We start from the raw sequence: 21,158 nt of genomic DNA on the forward strand, positions 1-21,158 counted from the left end.
GCGTGGTGAGTGTGGCTCAATACGAGGCGAGTGTGCGCGCTACACTAGTACCGGAGGATGGACGCGTACGGCGGCTGCACGGCGGCTCCCCTCCCTGCCGAGGGACAGCTGAACAGGGGATGATGATGATCAATATGCGGGAGCGGCTTTTCCACATCGACATCTGAGCGGGATACAGAAAGGAGTGCAAAGGTAAAAAATAAAAGGACGATGTATGGTTTGTTGAGCTGAGCTGGATTCAACGCGCCTTGGTGAGACAAAAGTAGTCATGGACGCGTGTGATCCGGTGGAGAGAGAGAGAGAGAGAGAGAGAGAGAGAGAGAGAGGGATGGAGAGCATCAATGGAAATTACACCGGCATGGGGTTCGGCTCTCCGCAGTGTGCTCTCCTGTTTAAAAAAAAAACAAAAAACGAGGAGTGTTTTTTTTTAATTTTTTTTATTTGACACATCTGTAGTCACGGGGCTCAGGTTGGGAAACCACCCATGTACATACAGTACAGTGCAGCCCCCCTCAGCTCAGCTCATTCATTGTTCTCCCTCTGCACAGTGGAAACTGGCCCTCAGAAGGGGCTTGTCTCATTACAGGAGACTGTGGACAATACTGCTGATTGTACATGTGATATGGGCTCATCAGACCTGTGTGTGTGTGTGTGTGTGCTCAAGTTAAAGAAGTAGTTCATGATGAGCTATTTCACGCAGAGAAGGAGAGAGGGTGTAATGCATCGATTCAGGTGGTGTGACATAGTGAATATTAAAAAAAAATGCTGGATGAATCATCATTTTGCCATTTTGCAGCACAGTGTCCATCTTTGTCCTTCTGTAGCATTTCTTTATGCTCTTTGTGCATGATTAGCCTTTTCAATTGAGCATATGGGATTTGTGACTATGTTGACAAGCGTTGTTAAATCGCGTTTAAGCTCATTTAGTGGGAGTTTTGGTGGCGGTAGGCCAAGGTGTCGTCCTTTTTCCTTTACATGCACGTCCTCTGACACATCTTCATCTCTATTTTTACTCCACTGGTAAAAAAAAGAAGGATGAGCCCTGCCAAAGGTTGACAGTGTCCTGCTGGTGTTGAAGGAAGAGACACGCGTCTCAGGCGTGTAAACAGGAATTGTTGTTGTGACGGCTTGTGTCTGTGTGACACACACGTGTCCGGCGTCCAACTTTGTCGCTCTTCCTATTTGTTGCAGGGGGAGGATGTCCTGTGTCGTCCGTCACACCAGTCAACTTTGTGAGGTGATTTCGGAAGCCTTTTGAAGGGGACGAAAGGTCACGACAAACAGCTAACTTCTTAACTCCACCTGTCAGAACTTGAATATTAACCTGAACATCATGTCAGTTTGAGATGCTCCTCTGAGAAACATCTCGGGCACTCGGCTGGCGTCCCTCTGTTTAGGAATCAAAGCCTCCTGAGACTTTCCGAGGAACGTGTTAAAGACAGAGAGACAGAGAGGGAGAGATCTATTTTTGGACGGGCAAAGCAATCTTGTGTTCATACACTTACCACAGAGGGAATAAATCTGATACGTGTAATGAGATGAAAGCCGAGCAAGCATCACTGGAGTGAAACCAGGTTGGCAGGTGAGGATTTGGGGGATAAAATGTAGTCTGACTTTAATGCAGCTGTCCTAAAAAAATCAAAAGTGATGGATTTTGCGAATCCAGTTTCAAACAAATCGACTGATCCTTGACACGTGCTTTCATTTCAGGTAAAGAGACAATAAACATAACGTGATTACATTCATGTCAGTGTCCCTCTGCGGTTGCGATGACTGTCACCGGGCCGCAGACGTTCTTGGGTTCCTGGCCCGGATCATGTAATTTGGTCGTGTTCCATTTTTTTTTTCTCCACCCATTCACGTTCGTGCCTCAGTGCCTCGTCCCTGAGCTCTGCAGAAAGTCACTGCAGATTTTTTTTTTTTTTTCCTGGAAATGGAACTCTGCAGTTTGTAATATCAGGAGTGCTAGTGGGTACAGCTGTGAAACCCGGAGAGAATGAGGGCAACTGGTGGCAAAGCTCACAGTAATTGCGAGGGCTCACTGCTGGCAGACGGTTTTGTTCTTTGAGTCAGTCTCGTGTCCTGTTGTGAGCTTTGAAGGCATGCCGTTCGCGCGATGAGCTGCTGCATTCAGACGGTTTGGGGCTGTTTGAATGTCTGCAACCTGAGCCCCTTCATCTGTAGGAACTGATCAATAAAGGTGGAGTGTTTTTCAAATTTAACAGCGGATCAATGTGTCTTTATGGACTATTTAAACTGAAGTTGTTTTGCTCTTTTCTCCGGACAGAGAAATGCTGGCCAGGCTGCAAAATGCAGTGTGGATCCAGTCATGATCCACTATAATTAGATGGAAACTTCATACTTTAGCATAAAAAATATATACTTATCTACTTTATTTGTTAACTCACACATGCGAAAATCAAATTGTAAAGGGTGTGTGGTTAAGAAAACGACTGAATGAACTTACTGAGCTTTTCTGCACCACCCACAGACCAAAGTGTAACAGATGGATAATAAAACCCTCTGCTTGTAATTACTGTCATGGTCTCCTTTTGATAACGTTTAAGCTCTCACATCCGCTCAAGTCAAACGCAATTAATGCTTTGGACGAACGCATCTGCCAAAATATAAATGCCGCTCCTCCAGGGCCCATGCTGGAACAAACTTTACAGTCGTAGCCCCACGACTCGGAAGGCTCTAGCAGTCTGTGTAACGGTGGATACATTTTGAGCGTGACAACCCGCCACGAAATGACTAATTCACTATCATAATTTGAGCCGCTGGGTCCAACAACATTTGGAAAGTCTAGAAGAACTGCAGATTTAAATCATTTTATCCCCATTTTAGTTAGCCGGGGGCTAAACCGGATGTTAGCCAGCTCAGCTCAGGAAGTGTCTACTGCGCTTAAACTCTTTGGGCCCCACAATGTGATAGGAACACTTGATAATTGTATATGTTTTAATGGAGGTCGAACTTTTTATGTCCACGAAGAACACACGCTCTCTTTATATATGATCGGCTCAGTCCAAGTTAACAGAAACACAACAGTTCTTCGTTTCAGGAGATCATACACCAATTCAAACATAATTATGTATATCCAAAAACATTTTTTCACATAGACTCACCTAAATCCTATACAGTGGAGCTTTAAATACTCTACCTCAGCCTTGGATGGCCAAATCATGTCAAAGAAACCACATTCCCATCAGCCTCAGTTGCATTTTAGGTTTTGTGCTAAGTAGCAAACGTCAGCATGCTAACATGCAGATGGCGAAACTGGTGGACGAATTTTGTTCTACAATCCTCATCTTGAAAAAATGAAATGAACCTGCATCTTGACCCTGTAGCTGCTAAACAGGAGAACGGTAGCGCCGCGCTGTGAGCATGTTAGCACTGCGGCATTAGCATTTATCTCGAAGCGCTGCATCGACCTGCACGACTCTAGACTCTCAGTTCTGTTTATTAGAGATCAACCGAGAAAAGCCTTGTTTTAATCTTTGATGCTGGTCGAACATTTAGAATTTCTCTGCAAACACTATGACAGATTTGATATTTCACAGCCGATTAGCTGCGTTAACGTCGCGTTCCAGCCAGACGGCATACATCAAAATGCAAACACCTTCTCCCCCTTTGATTACGCAACTTCTCTTCATCTGAGTGAAGTCGTTCAAGGTCAGTTCTTACGACAGCGGCTGAAACTCTTGAGTTCAAACAACCTGCAGCTCTGGAGAAAAATACACGAACTGATGGACACTAATTCGACCTAATATGAAAATATCAGTACGAGACCGACTGAGGCAGATTTGACCGCTGCTGTCACTGATAAAATATCTCGGCAAAGGCTGCAGTCGTAGGACAGCCGTGAGAAAATATATCACAATGTCCCGCTGCCTGTGCAGACGTCCTCTTTCTTCGTGGTGGGAATAGAAACTTGCACTGCATGATGACATCATTCACATGAATCACTCCTCTGTGATGCAGCCCATCTCTTGTTGCATTACAGGGCGCACTGTGACAAAAAAAAAAAAACCCAACAAATTAATATTTCTTTCTTTCAGGTTTCTAATTTGCCTCTTAATATCCCGAACCTCGTTGTGTCCGTGAATCCTTTCCTGGATATCACAAATGATCCAGGCCGCCTCTCTTTGGGAGACGATGCTAGACTTGATACCTTTTAACTGCTGACAGGATGAGTCATGAGGAGACACCAGATGAAGGTTTGAGATAATCCTCGGCCGTATCCTTCAAACCCACAGCCTCAGTAAACAGGGCTTCTGGCTAGGGTTTTTTTTTTACTTTGGTGATTTATTTATTATTTTTGCACTGCAACACATGTAGGCCAACTAATGAGGCGTTCTGAGAGTGGAATTTCTTGAGGAGAGCTAAGACTGTCTTGCCGTAATCTAGCGTGTTTCATGACAAAAGGTCAGATATTTGATTTTGCGGATCATTACTGTGCAGGTGTCAGAGGTCGCTTACGTCACCTGCAGCTTCTGCTCATTGTTCATTCTCAATAAGCTGACAGAGGAACTGTTAATTTTTGATGTAGTCAAAACACAGAACTGAGTGCGTTTCCCTTTACCACCGGTGTATTGGATGTCACATCCTGTTTGGGAGTCTGTTTGAATTCACTGGAAGAGCTCCTCAATCTCTTTTGTCTCTTTGTCTCCAGTCATTTGAGTTTGTAATTTTCTCGCGTTACTCTGGCGCTGGTGAAATGAAATAGCGTGCAAACTACGAAAATGTTCCACCTTCTGTCCTGTTTGAGAGGGGCGCCTTCGTAAGAACATGTAAGCAGAGGGAGCAGACACCGACTCGCGTGTGATACCAGCCTTCATCAATAATGCATGAAAATGGGAAACTGAGATAAGACGGGCTGCAGTCTGGACATGACATTTAACCAGTGTGACGTTTTAAACACTGACAGCTAGTTGACTCAGGAGACCGAACAGAAAAATCTCCCATTACAGAAGCTCGTTGTACAACTTTGAGGCTTGAGAAGACGATGAAAACCGAAACTTAACAGTGGTCTGATCATCACGGAGGGGATTTCAATCCCTGTATTTCACCAGTCTCGTTGCTTTCTGCATTCTTTGTTTCTTTGTGAAGGAGGTCACATCTGCACCTTCTCCGGCTCTCCGCTGGGATGTTTCACTGTAGCACGCACTATAACAAGCTGTCTATATGCCAACCTCAGGCTCCAGACTCGAGCCAAACCTGCACCCTGCGGCGCAAGACTCAACCAACGCCTGTCCAGTCTCTGGAGACGCAAACACAAAGACTAGCAGTTCTTTCATTTTCTTCTCTCCGTGCCTTTTTTTCCTTTTTTTTTTTTACATGAAGGTTCAGGACTGTCTTAACCCCACGGGGTCCGAGGTGCAGCCTTCTATTGCGGTTTAATGGGTCGTGTTTGGTTGACTTAACAGCGCCGTCTGCCGCGCTGAAATAAAACACACAGGCACATTGTGAGACGACAAATAGAGAGTTTGATTACGAGCAGTTAGAGGTGCAACGGTTCAATCAACACGTGATTCATCCGCAACTATTACACAAGCAGTAATACCACATATTTGCTGGTTCCAGATTTCTAAAACGGGATTGGCAGCTTCTCTTTGTGTTTGCGAGTACAAATTAGATATATTTTGGTTTTTAGACTGCAGACTGACAGAAAAAAGCTATTTAGAGACGTTGAAGTAAGATTCCAGCAGGTGGTGACGAGCTTTTTTTTTTACTATGTTTTGACAGTTAATAGTCATTAGGTGCAGCCCGGGATGTTGTTGTGAAGTGGAGACAGCCTTGAAAGATGGGAAAAGTCGGCAAATCTACCCAAGTTCATCAGTGACTGACTGGAAACACCTTCATGTTCAGGCATGGGATCAGTGAAGGCCACAAGCTAAGCTAATCAAAAAATGAATAAATGGACTTCCTGATGCATTCCAAACAGCTCAGCTTGAACACAGCACACCTGAGAGCTTCAACTGAGAGAGAACAACCGGCTGTGGTCTGCAAATCACTCCCGCCATCAGAGGGCCGTACGCCCGCGCGTGATTGGCTGGAAGGAGGTCACCTGAGACGCAGGGGGTCCACATTCTGAATCATGTCAGGCAATTAAGTGAAATGAGACAGCGTGACAATAACTACTAACAGACGTGCCACAAAATGGCCAAATCGATGTGCATTATGGCAATTTTGGCTTTATTGATCGCACAGTGTACACGGGGCACAATTATCATACAAATGCGATATTTATTGCACCATCTGCCACTGCTGATTGGTAATAACTGCTTATCTACTAGTGTTAAAGCACAGCCTTGTTCCACAGGCTCTCACTGTCTGTCTGTTGTGTCTGCTCTCTGTGTGTGCGTCAGTTGTGACAGAGAGGCTGCTGGGTTAGTCAGAGGTTGCCGGGTTTGCGCCGTTCAGATATAAATAGCAGCTCTTGTAGTGATTATAGCTCTCGGATGATTAATGGCGTGGATTCCTTAAAAAAATCTTGGCTCCTCCTCCTCCCACTCACTTCATCTAGGCTGCATGAGTGAGTCGTCCCAGCTGACTCCCGGCTCTCTCATCTCTGCCGAGCTAATAAGTGCTTATGAGAAATTCCTCGGTGGTGGGTGCTTGCTTAAGAGGCCATTTTCTCCATGTGAACTTCTTCTCCACACTGAAAAAAACAGAAAGAAAGAAATCACCCCTGCACCATCTAGTGGCCGGATCCTTTACTGTGCCTGCCAGCCTGGGGTGGTGATGGATTGCATGACCCTACCATGATGCAGTCATAACTAAATCAAGCTCAGATCAGTGTAATAATCCTCCTGGTGATTGTCACGTTCTGAATGAACTGCATTTATTGAACATGTCCTTTTAATTTAGATCATGAAAGAGAATTTATGGCCGTGAAAGAGAAAAAGAGACACATCATTCAGAGGTCGTAATTGACAAAGTGCTCGTTAAAACAATACAGCTGATGTCATTCAAAGCGGCGGCCGGGCTGTGCTGTGCTGTGCAGCTCACTCAGGAAGCAGGGCAACTCTGTTTAATCATTTTCCCAAGTGCAATGCGAGGAAGCGTGTGAAGTGGAGCCTTCCTCGAGTTGTTGTTTCACTCGCTTTTATTGGGAATCTCTCCCGCCTCCTGGAGGAAGCAAGAGAAACCTGATACCCAGATTCAAACCCTTTCAGCCGCAAGCATCTAAAAATGTCTTCGTGAATGCAACCATATTATCACACATTTGCTCAACCACCTTTTATTGACCACTTATTTCTTTCTCGTCTGACCCCAATTGTTAATGCTCAGAAGAAGTAAGCCCCAAAGTGCGGTCAGCAGTCTGACCCGGCCTGCCCTCATCCAGTCAGCTGTTGGTTTCCTATAAACCGGCTGCTGCTGCTGCTGCTGCTGCTGCACTGTTTAAGCCGTCACCAGTTCATAGCTGAGGCTGCTCGGTCAGCAACCTGTGTGGGACCCAGCTGCCGGTTAATCCTGGTCGCCTGGCCGTGGTAACCATTTCACGGTCCGCATCCAAGAGGGGACCTGAAAGGATGAGTTCTGGTCAGGGATGCATCCGCACCTGCACTCACCCTGCAGAGGTTTACCAGGTACAGCAGCTGCTCGCCTCACTCCCTGTGAGCCGTGTTAGAAGTCGTGATCAGCCTCATTCTGTCACACGAGGAGGAAGTTGAATCTATCTGATGTTGTTTTTTGTCTTTTTTTTTTCTTATCAGTTTGTGAGCAGGTTTTTGTGGTGAAACTGGTCAACCTCAATCTGTCAGTTTAGCAGCTATTTTGATTTATCGAGCGTGCGCCGCTTTCTCTCGGAGGGTCGACCCGAGTCTGTGATGAGCAGCAGGCGTCATCGTCAAAGGGATCTCGCACGATGAGCTGTTTCCTCGTTATCATGTGGGCGCGAGTACCAGAGAACTGGATGTAATGGATGCAGTGTTTCTTTAGAATTTGATTTGAGGTTGTGGTTTTGCTGTTATAAACAGGCCAATGCAAATGCAAGCGGGGATGGAGGAAGCATCCGGATCTTTAACTGTGACTTTAATCTTTAATCTGTAACTTTTATTCAGGGCTGTGCAGAGACATTGGTGCCACAATTTTTTTTTGTTTTTTTTTTAACTAAAACTGCAGTGATTAAGTGATTAGACCATTTAAAAATCTGTATTTTGCAGATATTTTGATCATCAATTAGTCATTTTTCACACAAAAAAACTCAAATTATTATTTATTGGCTCCAGATACTTGTTGTCTCAATCTTCTCTCTCCATATGACATCTCTGCACTGCTGATCCATCAATATGAGCCATTTACAGAGAACAGACAGAACAATGCTGTGGAACACTGTTGATTGAAAGATTTTAACAGAACCCCTGCTGAGAAAAAAACACAGCACAATGAAACATACGCACAATAAAATAATATACTCTTTGCTCCCTTCTCTGCAGGTGCCTGGTTTTATTATATTTTGTACTTAAAGGAACAGAAGAAAACTCCTCAGGCAAAGAAGAAAGCCTCCTGTGAATGTGTTATTACTACATATTATATCATTTTAGTGCCACTGCATTACAATCTGAGCAGCATTTTAATGTTGCAGCTGGTGAAATCTACACTGGTTTTAGTGGTTTATTGTATATACTGATCATATGTTTTGTGTGTACAATGTTAATCTGCAAAAAGTAGCTACAGCTGCCAAGTGAATGCAGTGGAGCATTAAGTGAGGCAGAAACTACAAACTACACACTCGAGTGAAGTAAAAGTACCTGTTGAGTGAATGCACTCGACTGCTGGAAAGGCTGAGAGATGGAAAAAAGTTAAACGTGAAAGGTTCAAAACGAGCTTCAAATTCTTCCTTCGGTTGCTACGGCAACAAATCCTTGAGACAATGGTTTTGTTGTCGTCAACAGCGTCACAGTTTCAAGGCCTTTCCAAGAACGTGCTGGATATGTAAGCGTTTATTCAAAAAAAAAAAAAAAAAAAGCCTTTCTCTGAACTCTGTTTATTTTCAAACGCACAGACATAAAATGTTTTTTCGAGACACATTCAGCCCTTCTTGTGCGCCGTGCTGCCGAGAGTTGCAAAAGCATTACCAGGCAGACGTGACCACCTGATGTCACAGCGCCTTGTGATGATGATGATGAATAGCTTAGTAATCTGTGTCACAAGCCTTGAACTTCCTCTCCTCTCTTCCCCTGCAGATGACTGAGGGCAGACTGTGCCAGGTGCAGCTGCTGGATGACAGGAAGCTGGAGCTGCTGGTTCAGGTATGAATGCTCCGTAATGTCGCCTCCTGGGGAAGAAACAAAAAAAGATGTGTTGCTTTAGTCTCATCTTGCCATCTTGTCATGTCTTGCCAACCTAAAGCGTCAGCATCTGAGGACGTTTGGATGAGACTCAACCAACTAGTCTGCTTTATAGTCGACCGCCAATTCCCTTAAAAATCCTCGAAACCTTCATCAAGATTATTTTACAAGGGACGTGATGCAGAATTACAGAAGGCTTTCCAACTGAATGTCGATCTTCCTTCCACAGCCCAAGCTTCTGTCGTACGAACTCCTCGACTTGGTTTCCTCCCACTTCAACCTCAAAGAGAAGGAATTCTTTGGACTTGCATTTTGTGATGACAAGTATGTAAACTGTCAAGTATTCTGAATATTCACGGACCTTCGTACATGTCTGAAAACAGCTTTTCTGATGCACTGATCTTTTTCTTTTTTGTCTTCTTGGCAGTGGTCAGCGTAAGTGGTTGCAGATGGACCGCAGGGTTCTCGAGCATGACTTCTCGAAGAAGTCCGGGCCCATCGCCCTCAACTTCCTGGTCAGGTAATAGTTAATTTTTTTCTCCAGCAGGGAGCACTACATCTTGGCTGTCATCAAGAAGTCCTGGGCAGTTCTGTAATGCAACATTCCTGTTTAGCATTATCTTTGAATTCATATCTCCAGCTCAGGACATTCATATTCAACTCTCAGCTGCTCAATCTCAATTTAACCCTTACAATTATTGAATCTGCTTTCATCCCTCATAGGTTTTATGTGGAAAATATAACACAGCTCAAGGACATCATAACGGTGGAGCTGTTCTTCCTGAATGCAAAATCCGCGGTCTACAATGTGAGTGTGCTTCTCTTGTGTTTTCCTGCTGGGTTGAAATAATGATAAACGATTCTGCTGGGCTGTTTTTTTTTTTTTTTTTCCCTCTTCTTTCTCCCAGCGGCTCCCTGATGATTCACTGTCTGTGGACCCTTGTAGCGCCTCGGCTCGGCAGACAGTGGCTGCAGGGCACTGTTTTCTCACTCTGCTGGCTAGGAATGTAAAGACGACAGTCTGAGGAAAAGGAGAAAAACACACGGGTTCATTTTGAGAACAAGTCGAGGTTATTGCAGGGCAGCAGAGAGGCATTCTATGTTTATCTCCATATGAGCCACATTCTCTGCATCCACTTAATGCCCCCCCCCATTGTTGTCTTTGTCTCTCAGGAGATCATAGAAGTGGAGAGTGAGAACGTCTTCAAATTAGCTGCGAATGCTCTGCAGGTTAGTGCCTTTAATAGCCTCGCTCACTCGTACGATGAATTGCTTTGCCTCGAATCAGTTTTAAAAGCTAATTTGATTGTGTGCGTTCTCCCTCACCAGGAGGCCAAGGGAGACTACACGAGGTGAGTGCATGTAATCAGCTGTGCAAGAAGTATTTAAAAGCAGCAGGACAAGTTAATGGTGAGCTTTTTAGCGAAGACATTCGATAGGTCACTTGTTTCTCCACAGTGCACACAACAGAAATCAATAGCGGTGTTATGCGAGGCTTTACCGCAGACTGCTGAGAAGCTTGCACCAGGCGGTTAATGAGTCACAGAGTGCTGACAGAAGCCAGGACAGAGACACCTTTACATTACCAGAGAGCAGCTATTATCTGTGTTTAACAGAACTGCCCTTTGATATCACACATGACCTGTTCAGAGGGGAACACTGCGGGTCTGGTGCAGGTGGCCACCTGGCTTTCATCCCCCCCAGTTTGTGGAGCTGAGAGGGGTGAGGAGCACAGGCGTCGCTTCATTTGAGTACATTCTTTGTAATGGAAGCTGTCAGGGCTGTAACTATCATTACAGCTACCGTGAAAGGGATCCGTACTTTCTCCAAAAAATCTCTGAAAGTCACGAAACTGATTTGAAAAGATGTTTCAGGTTGAGATCTTCACTGTGGCTAACAAGCTCAAAGCATCGAGGGCGTTGTAAGGGATCTCTGAGCTTGGATTATGTTAGACTAGCAAAGCTCAAGATGTGATGATTCACACTTATTCATATTTAGAGATCAAGCACTTAGAGAAAGCAGAAGATAACTAATGTCGCGTCTCCAGGTTGTCTGTTCAAATCCAAAAACGGCTATCGCTGAAGTTCTCCTGTTTTACGTTTCAGCGACGAAAGCACTCGAGCTGACTTGAAGAAACTACCGACTCTCCCCACCAAAGTCCTCAAGGAACACCCATCGCTTGCGTACTGGTAAGATAGCTCACTGGAAGTTCTTATTTGAAGTCTCGCCTGCTGTAATCTAAGCGCCTGGCCCTGCGGACTTGACCTTAAAGTCCTCCGCCGGCTCTAGCATGCTGAAACACGACACGCCCGGGAAACACATCTGCAGCTGACAAAATGTGGAAAAAAGGTTGTAAAAATGAAAAAAAAAAAAAATATTGTCAGTTAAATGATTTTCCTCTTGGTTTTTTATTTTCAACTTTTCAGTGCAAGGTGTGGACGTTAAAGACATTCACACACACAATCATGCATCCATGACCGATGCTGATTTATGTCATTTTACGTTTGTCATTACAGTTTCTCAAACAAATCTCTTTTTTTTCTGCAAATATGGCAACCTCGCCTGGCCTCCCCGTCCCATCCTACATCCCACCTATCCACCAATCCGCTGATGACCCTGTTAATGTACATACGGCGTGTTTAAAGGGTTAAAACAAGCTGTCCTCTTTGTTTTTGCATTGCAGCGAGGATCGAGTCATTGAATACTATAAACAGATGAAAGGAGTCTCCCGAGGACAGGCCATTGTGCAGTAAGTACTGGAAAAAGAAAGAAAAAAAAAAGTGAGGGCGTATTTGCGGCAATTGGTTCTCAGTAATTGGACAACTAATGTTATAAACCCTTAAGTCCATTAATCATCCTTTCACCTCGTTCGGCCCTCCCTTCTCTCTGTCTCTCTGTCTCTCTCTCCCTCTCTGGCACTCCTTTTCTCATCATCTGATAGAAATCAATAGCTCCTCCTGCATTTGAGAGATCAAACTCTCAGTTCTGTCTTTTCACATTCCTGAGGTGAAACACATGCACATGTTGGGGAAAAAAGCAGCTGGTGGCTTCAACGAACATTGTTGTTTCCTTCTAGGTATTTGACGTTGGTGGAATCGCTGCCCACGTATGGCGTCCACTACTATGAAGTGAAGGTAGGTCCTCTGGCGTGATTAATCGGAAAGAATGAACGCTGCTGCACCTGAATTTGAGTCCAACCGTCCCGCTGTGCTCTTGCCACACAGGATAAACAAGGGATCCCGTGGTGGCTTGGACTCAGCTATAAGGGCATTGGCCAGTATGACCTGCAGGATAAACTGAAACCCAGAAAGGTAAATATTCCCTACAGCTCCGTCTCTGAAACAATGGTTCCCTTCTCTCCCTCTGTCTCTCTCTCGGCTTCACTAATCTGACGGTGGATGTGATAGCACATGGCCGCTGCTGCACATGGCGCTGGTGATTCACCGGCTCTAATTCGTGCATCATCTATTTCACACCAACAAAAGCTGGGCTTCAGCAGCAGCAGACGAGGCCAGACTTGAAGTAGAAGCAGAGAGCCCCTGGCGGTTTGCCTTGAGTAAAAGTCCTTGAGAATCAGTCCAGCCACCAGGATATAAATGTTAGCAGTGAACGTTTCTGCAAAGCGCGGATGAGTCCAAGGCAGCTGACATTCGTACAAACGTGGCGTGTCATGCTCACATTATATGTTTATTAGACGGTGGAGGGGACGGTGGTGGCGGCTTTATCGCAAGCCTGCGAGGTGGCGACAGGGATATTTTTAAGGACACCTGCTGACATTTCAATGTGTTTATGTGCCATCAAAACTGACTGTTTTTCACGGGCAGTCTGACTGTCTCCATGTGTGATTGTGGCCACCAAAACAGGTATAATGAGCCAACCCATGATGTTTTCCGAAGTCTTACCAAGAGGGGTTTTTGTGCCTAAACCTAACCAAAGCATAAGCTCAGCGTTGGGACAACAGAGAAATGGGAAATTCAACCTAAAAAAAAGTTGGAACAATCAGTTTTATCACCTGCGGTGATTGCGCTACTGAGCCAACGTTTGTTCTGGCGATTGGGTCGTGAGAATCATCCGTACTGTACAGTTCGAACCAGCTTTTCTGGTTCCGGCGCTGTTATTCTAGCTTGTGAGTTTCTGCCAGTAACACCCATGTGAGTGATCCGTCAGATATGTCATCCACTCTGTGACTCCGGTGTGCGCCCTCACAGCGGCGTTGTTATGGAACAGGTGGAGAACTCAAAACAAATCACACTGATTCACTGGCACGCTCTTCCTGTCCGAGCCTGGCAATTCTTCTCGACGTGGTGCAATCCGCTCCTCTCGTTCCAAAATTGTGCAAGCGGGCCAGCTGTGTGCAGGCAGCGGTGTGTTTCAGACGGGAGGAGAGGGCGTGAGCCGCTGATGTCAGAGGGAAGAAGGGGGCTGGACGTGGGGCGTTATCATGCTCGCTCTGTGAATACCTGAGGAGACAAGTCAGGAGCTGACACTGGAAGGAGTAAAGTATGTGTTTGTGTTGACAGCAAAGCCAGGGAGGATTTAATTACTAAGAAACAGGACTTGCGAACATCTTTCATACTGGTAAGACTGGATACTACACTACTTTGTCTGGCAATCTTTGGAAATAATACTGCAAGTAGACTGAGATTGTGATGCTTTTATAACAGTTTGTAATTTGTATGGTGTTTTATAAACATCAGTCAATCTTTAACATTGTATTTCTTCAGTTACGGCCTCTCCAGCTTGTAACTGATGTTAACTGTGTTGCGGCATCGCGTTACGAGATTCTCCCCAAACATCTGCACGCAATATGATCTTCTGTGCGCTGTCTGTTCTAAGATTGTGTCTCATTCGGATCTCGGCCAGACACTCAGTGAGTCACTGACCCCAAATAGGTTGTTCATATCTGGCTGGTGTCAGCGAGCACCTGGGTGATACGGGGGATGAGCCAGTGGAAAGTGTTGTATACAGCGATGAGTCTTTGTTTGGCGTCCCTTTGTGGCGCTCTCTCACACCTGCATTATTGCAGACTTGGCATGCCAAGCAGCCCAGACTATAATGACAGTTCATATTACAGTCTGGCTTTTTTTTTTTTTTTTTTTTTAAATGACTGTGGTTGAAACGCCTGCGCCGCAACGATTTTCCCCCCCTAATAGTTTATGTGGTGTCAGTCATGGCTGTCGTGCTTTAGATTCATGAAGCACAAACGGACACATTTTGAGGCAAATTGTTTGTGGCTGCTCCTCTTTCATTTCGGGTTGTTGGTTACAGAACATAAAAATGCTCAATTTTTCCTAATCATATTTCTCAATTTCTCATTTTTACCCCCCCACCCAGCTCTACCAGTGGAAACAACTGGAGAACCTGTACTTTCGGGAGAAGAAGTTTGCTGTGGAGGTTAACGATCCACACAGGTAACTTTTTCTTGTAACTCTCGACCTCTTAACAAAAGTCTCTCTCTTCAGCATTTATCTAAAGGGATCACTCATGTCACTAGCTGCATTTACAATGAGAATATTTCTTCAATCTGATTGAAATCAGCACTAAAAGAATTATTCCGATAATCATAAATGTTTCATCAGAATATAACTTGTTGGACACATGCAAAGTGGTTCCGTCAGCTTTAAAGCATCTGATCTGCTGGAAATAAGAAAAAATTACCCCAACAGAGGAAGTTTTTCACGTTTTTCATTTTCTTTTAATATCTGTTGAGCTAACAGTAGCTAATGTTGTGACGTTAATGTTGGCAGTTCAGTTGGAACTTACCAGTCCTCTTGAGCAGGAAGAGTAGGATCGGGAGCCTCAGATGAGTTAGACTCAAACCCTAGACAGAATCTACTCATCGCTCCCATTAGATCCACTTTTGCAATTTTGGCTTTTAGCCTTGGGACATTAACATGCAGCTGTCAAATTTCTCCAGCAGTTGCTGACTTGGTCAGCGGTTCAGTGGATTACGGCTTTGTTCATCTTTTTTTTATTAAGCTTTTCAGCCATCAGGGCTTTCAGCAATGGTTAACTCCTAAACAAATAAGTCGTCTTGGCCACGGAGCAGTTTTGTTCTGGCATTTTATATGCCATATATATGGAATATATTTATTCCAACCAAGTGTTTACAGTCAGGTGCTTACATGAGGTATTTTCGTTCTGATCGGGTATTCATTCAGATTTTAAGTGAAATATTACAGCCCATTTAAAGGCAGACACTGTTGCTTTTGAATTGTTCAACAATTCCAGTGTGCTTCCCTTCAACAGGAGAGCAGTAACCAAGCGCACCTTTGGGCAAACGGGACTACTCATCCACACGTGGTATGCCAGCCACTCTTTAATCAAAACCATTTGGGTCATGGCTATCAGCCAGCACCAGTTCTACTTGGACAGAAAGCAAAGCAAAGTAAGTGTGATTTATCACACACTGCTATGTTACTTTTATACCTGATATCTATCCTCTAATCTAATTTGTTGTACATTTTTCTCTTCCTCACTTTTTTAGGCTAAATTAGGAGCAGCGAGAAGTCTGGAGGAAATTGCCATGGACCTCACGGAGCACGGAGGAGCGAAAATAAACAGACTGGGAGACGCTTGCCTGAAGAATAACTTAATAACTGCCAGCAATGGGAGCCTGGTGTCCACAGGTTGGTTTGAGTTCATGAAGAAAGTGTCTCCACATTTTTAATTTTTTTTTTCTATACGACCATAAACTGAATTTCAGATCATATTTGTGCTACGAAGGACGGGAAAACACTATTAACACTAGAAAGGCGACATGACACAAATGCAATTTTTAGATAGTGTGCGCTGTGTGTTGGCGAGAATACTCAGACTGTTGCTTTTCACAGGCTCGGCAGACTCTGAGATGAGCGAGGAACAGAAGAAAGAGAAACTCTCTGAGCTGAGGAAAAAAGAGCAGGAGATCCAAGATATTTTGGCCAAGAAGACAAAAGAGCTGAAGAAGATTTGCCTGAGAGAGGCGGTGAGAAACCGTTTTGTGTTACACTTCTTCCTTCGGCGCTGGAGCTATATTTTGCGAGGCCACGTATTAAGTCTTCTCTAAGCAGCTACATTTTGTCAGCTGCATTATTAAAAAGTGCTGCTGGGCGGCCGGGGAGAGAGTGATGGTTTCTGCTTGTATGTCGGTTCATCTAAGTGTTCGGTTGGGGGGGGGGCCCTCCATGTTTTGTTGCTTTCAGGAGCTCACTGGCAAGCTGCCGAAGGAGTATCCCCTCTCGTCAGGTGAACGACCGCCACAAGTCAGACGGAGGGTTGGCACCGCTTTCAAGCTCGATGACCTTTTCCCCTACAATGAGGTCTGTATTCATCCAGTGCGCTTTAATCAAATGCAGCAGCTACTCATGCCTTATCTTACAAGTTAATGTATTTTTATGCTTTTATACGTACATTTTTCTGGCGCAGCAAGTACTTGCTATAGCGCCTCGAACCCGAAGGGGTATAGTGTCCCGTGTTGGCTTACATAAAATGTGCTTCGCTCCCAATTTCCATGGCGTGACAGTAGTGCATCTGCAGTTTGTTTAAAGGATACGTTCACCCAAAAAATTTAAATCTCAGGAATTATCTTCTCAACGTCGTGCAGACGGAACGCTTCACATGAAAAGAAGTGTTGCATCATTCGTCTAAACAGCTGACACAGACTTATTTTGAAACATCAGAAAACAAAAAACAAAAATCAAAACTCAAATGGCTCCAAACAGTTCACTGTCCAATGTAATAAATGTCTCTAGAAGCCCTGAGATCCCAGATTGATTTGAAAAGACAATAAAGAACATCCTCCCCATTTCAAGCAGTAGCTTGCTAATGGTTTTAGCTTAGTAGCTAAACTGAAGATTTCTGAAAAGGGTGTAAAATAATGTCTTTTCAAATTAATTTGTGATCCGTAGGATTCTGGAGACTTGGATTACACTGGAGAAAGGCTTTTGGGAGCCATTTTATGCTTTCGTCCAGTTATATGTTAAAACAAATCCCCATCTATGTCAGCGGTTTAAGAGAATGTTGTTTGGCTGTTAAGCTTCAGAAGTAGTTCACTGACTTCAAGGGTGAAGGGTAATGACTAAACTGTCCAGTTTTTTGTTTATAATGAATAGGGGAGACAGTAATAGTTGTTATCTGATTAAACTCTGATTGGCACGATTCTTGTTGTCTGTTGTAATCCGTTGGGACGTGCCACTTTCACTCTGTGCAGGATCCCTTCCTGAGAAACCTGGAGAGCAGATTTGCCCTGCAGCAAAAGATTGTGGAGGCGGCTAAGAAGCTTGCCAATGAGCCAGAGCTGTGCAAAACAGTCAAGAAGAAGAGGAGGAGAAACTGTCTGGATGCCATGCACAAACTCCAACAGATAGAGGACGAGATGAACCAGTACAGAATTAAGAAGGGAAAGAAGCCCACACAGAGGGCCTCGGTGATTATCGCAGGTACAGTGCAGACATTTCTGTGTTGCTGGAATGTCGCTCAGCTCCGTTCACAGTAAACATGGAGTTATTTTATTTTTTTTCTCCAGATGAACTCATCCGTTCAGACTGCAGCTCTCTGTCTAGTCTACCACTGGACGATGGTGAGTCACGTTCTGAGCACACAAAAACCAGTTTATCTGCTGCAGTAATCATCGTTTGGGGTATTTCTGGAAGAGAAAGTGTCAGTATTGTCACTGGGGTTTGTGTTTTGTATACAGATGACTCAGACAGTGCGAGCCAGAGGCCGAGGTCAAGGTCGGTGCAAGGTTCCCCGCAGCTCAGTCCGATGCGATCGCTGGGAACGGAATATGATGTGGAAAGACAGGGATGTCCGAGGGAAAACCACCACAACAAGAACCACAGCAGGTGGGGAAACGGATTTCCTGCCTCCCATTGTGTTTCTTGTAAAGTCTTGTGTGACGTCTGACTTTTGATTTTATTGAAGAGCTGTTCCTGGAATGAAGCAATGATATCATGTTTTGGCAGAGTGTCCTGATGTTTGCCTTGTCATGTTTGCAGCCTCATTCCTTTCGACACATCTCATCCTTTTTTTTTTTTCCTTGCCCTTTTTGATCCTCTCCTATCACCACACCCTTTTAGATTAGCTTTTGAAGGTCAGGAGGCTTCCCACTACTACCAGAATCCAAGAGAAGTCTCCTCCACCCACTGTAGTCCCTATAAAACCCTTCCCAGACCTCCTAGAGATCCACGAAGCATGCCACCTACCCCGGTTATGACCCGCAATGCCTACAGCAGCAGCCAGCTCAGGTGTGATCACTTGTCCGCTGCACTGTCAACCCTGAATCCTTTATTTCTTCCAAATCCCTTTACACCTTTAACCAAACCCCTCTCATAACAATCTCTATCTTTTATTTTCACTAACAACATCCAGAAATATATATATATATATATATATATATATATATATATATATATATATATATATATATATATATATATATATATATATATATATATATCCCACAGCTGATTGTGGGAGTTTTAGGAGTTTAAAAAGTTGTGTCCCTCCTGCAGGTCTGAGGGGTCTCCTCATTGCTTCAGGCACCGCAGTGGCAGTCTGGAGTCCCAGCCCCAGCTCAGAAAGGACGCGGACTCAGAGAAGCCCGTCTTCATCTTGTCACCAGCGCACCGCAGCAACAGCACAGAGGTGTTGGAGGACTGCTCGTCCTACACCAGCCAGTCCAGCCTGGAATACTGTGGAGCGGCCAACTCCCAGTACAGCACGCTGGACTCCCGGTCCTCAACCATGCACCGTCTCCACAGGAAGGTGGAAGTGTACGGAAACACCGGGAGCATGCCCAACTTGGTCCAGCACCATTCTGGTTGTAGTTATTCAGGCGAGACCTCAGCACACTATCCACCCAGTGCCTACTACGTCTCCGGTTACCCCTGCCTGGACATGGAGCCTTACTCAAACGGTGCCTACGTGTATGAGAACGAAGTGGAGGGCCACTACAACGTCAACCCTTCCTACCAAATGAACGGCTACCATGGACACGACAGATTCAGGCACTACAGCAGCGACCAGGCAGATGGTCTGTCCCAGAATCCCTATGCGACGGTGAGGCCGCCGCGGACCCGGGAGGGGCCCCGAAACGAGCTGCTGGCCAAGAACATACATAAGGCCCTGGTGGCGGAGCATCTGAAGGGCTGGTACCACCGAAGCAGGGGCCCCAGGGAGGGAGGAAGGGGGATGCTGACTGGGTACGACTACGACAGCGGCTCCCAGCTCAGCCTGGGCTACCAGACCATGCCCGCGGCCTTCAGCCATTCCAGCAGAACCACCTCCTTTTCATCAGGTAAGATGGTGTTACATATGCATCTGCTATAAATTCTATATTGATGATATTTTACCTCCGTACCGAACTCTCCCTCACCCTGAGCTCCTCCATCGTGCCTCAAAGAGCTGCTAACCCACCCAAGAACACTTTGTTTATGTGGGATTCAGTGCAGAGTTTTACTTGTTTACCTCATTCAAAGCTTTTCCAGCCTGCCAAGAGAAGAAGTCAGGGAGAAAATGTGCCCCGTTTTGTGCTCTCTTATGTATTACTACTATCACAGTTACACAGTCACTGAATCATTGCAGTCACAGAACAAGGTTGGATGAGGATCTCCTACCTTTTTTAGATATAACACGCTTATTCTTAGGTAACAAAAACACATTGATTCTTAGTGTCTGGTGATTCTGCACTAATGAATATTATATATTGCCGATAGATCAGACACTGTTTTTGAGTAATTTCTATGATCTTTAAAGAATAGTGTATCTTATGCTTGACAAAACATATTTTTAACCTGTTTCCCTGTTTATAATTGCGATGCTACTTCTTAACATGAAAACAAGAATTTTCAAGTCAAAGCATTATTTCCTGAGAAATTAACAACAAAAAAAAAGTTTAAGAGGGTAAGAAAAAATTCCTGGATCTGTCCTTTTATCACCAAAAGTTAACAGGGTCTATTCTGGACCAAGACGCAGCCTCCATCCAAGTTTTGTGGAAATCCATTGAGTAGTTTTTGTGTATTCTTAATGTCAAACCAACAAACCAAACAACCAACAAATGAACGAACAAGGGTGGAACATAACCCACTTGACGAGGTAATAAATGCAACAAGTTTGTAGGTCTACATCACAAACTCCTGGCGACGCCATGTGAAGTGTCAGTATACTGTAATAACACACATCTTGTGAGGGGACAGTTTGTTTTGCAGCGGTGACGTTAAAATGGTGTTTTGAATAACAACAATTACTCCTGAGTTACACTCCCAACATGAGCTGAGTATTTGGGGTTTTTTTTCCCCTTCTCGTCTTGTTTGCAGTGTCCTCAGTGGAAAGCGCGGGCAACTGGCGCAACCAGCTGGCGGTCGGCCTGACGGAGTACGATTCACCTGACACGCCTCAGTACCCGCACCCCAGAGCTCCCGTTTCTCCGTACAACCGCAGCCCCACACACAACAGGTGAGTTGCTGCAGCTTACTTACGAAATCTCCGCTCTGAGCTGTGGATGCGAGAGGAAGTGAGTCACTGGCAGATGCATGTCTGTTGCAGTTCAAGTCTCGTGTTCTGTGTGCTGCTCAGATAACAAAAACTTCACACTCTATTTCTCTGCTTGTGTAAGAAGGAAGTTTAATCTTGTGTTCGTGTGACCTGAAACTTTTCAAACCTTGTAACCATGAGGTCCGTCTCTTCCTATCTTCCTGCCTCTCCTCTCCTCTCTTTTTTCTGTCTTGACTCATGATTAATGCTCATTTGTGCAGATCTTCTCCGGAAAGCAAAGTGTCTGACACAATGCCTAAAAAGTCTGAGTCAGTTGAGGTGATTGGCTCTGAGGCCAGTAGTACAGATGAACCATCAGACCACAAGTCTAGCACTTAAGGGTGAGAC

The 21,158-nt window shown here is 44.8% G+C and overlaps 1 protein-coding gene across 5 annotated transcripts in view; it reads left to right on the plus strand.

The window, feature by feature from the left end:
- Nucleotides 1-21,158, plus strand: part of frmd4bb (FERM domain containing 4Bb) — a 23,499-nt gene continuing 2,341 nt past the window's right edge. Inside the window, exons 1-23 of one of the 5 annotated variants that reach the window (XM_037105577.1) lie at nt 1-192; nt 9,192-9,257; nt 9,526-9,620; nt 9,724-9,816; nt 10,020-10,104; nt 10,470-10,526; nt 10,626-10,648; nt 11,402-11,485; nt 11,980-12,045; nt 12,373-12,430; nt 12,521-12,607; nt 14,631-14,707; nt 15,546-15,684; nt 15,784-15,925; nt 16,130-16,263; nt 16,481-16,597; nt 17,488-17,716; nt 17,803-17,856; nt 17,974-18,121; nt 18,356-18,523; nt 18,791-19,575; nt 20,594-20,732; nt 21,032-21,158. In XM_037105577.1, coding sequence (XP_036961472.1) covers nt 9,192-9,257; nt 9,526-9,620; nt 9,724-9,816; nt 10,020-10,104; nt 10,470-10,526; nt 10,626-10,648; nt 11,402-11,485; nt 11,980-12,045; nt 12,373-12,430; nt 12,521-12,607; nt 14,631-14,707; nt 15,546-15,684; nt 15,784-15,925; nt 16,130-16,263; nt 16,481-16,597; nt 17,488-17,716; nt 17,803-17,856; nt 17,974-18,121; nt 18,356-18,523; nt 18,791-19,575; nt 20,594-20,732; nt 21,032-21,149 — 2,964 coding nt within the window. In that variant the 5' untranslated portion in view covers nt 1-192 and the 3' untranslated portion in view covers nt 21,150-21,158. Of the gene's footprint in view, nt 193-9,191; nt 9,258-9,525; nt 9,621-9,723; nt 9,817-10,019; nt 10,105-10,332; nt 10,367-10,469; nt 10,527-10,625; nt 10,649-11,401; nt 11,486-11,979; nt 12,046-12,372; nt 12,431-12,520; nt 12,608-14,630; nt 14,708-15,545; nt 15,685-15,783; nt 15,926-16,129; nt 16,264-16,480; nt 16,598-17,487; nt 17,717-17,802; nt 17,857-17,973; nt 18,122-18,355; nt 18,524-18,790; nt 19,576-20,593; nt 20,733-21,031 lie in introns of those variants that run through there. The other 4 variants (XM_037105576.1, XM_037105580.1, XM_037105579.1 and 1 more) reach the window with 4 other exon arrangements.

The sequence above is a fragment of the Acanthopagrus latus genome, chromosome 7 (genome assembly GCF_904848185.1).
Source record: "Acanthopagrus latus isolate v.2019 chromosome 7, fAcaLat1.1, whole genome shotgun sequence".
Taxonomy (NCBI): Eukaryota; Metazoa; Chordata; class Actinopteri; order Spariformes; family Sparidae; genus Acanthopagrus; species Acanthopagrus latus.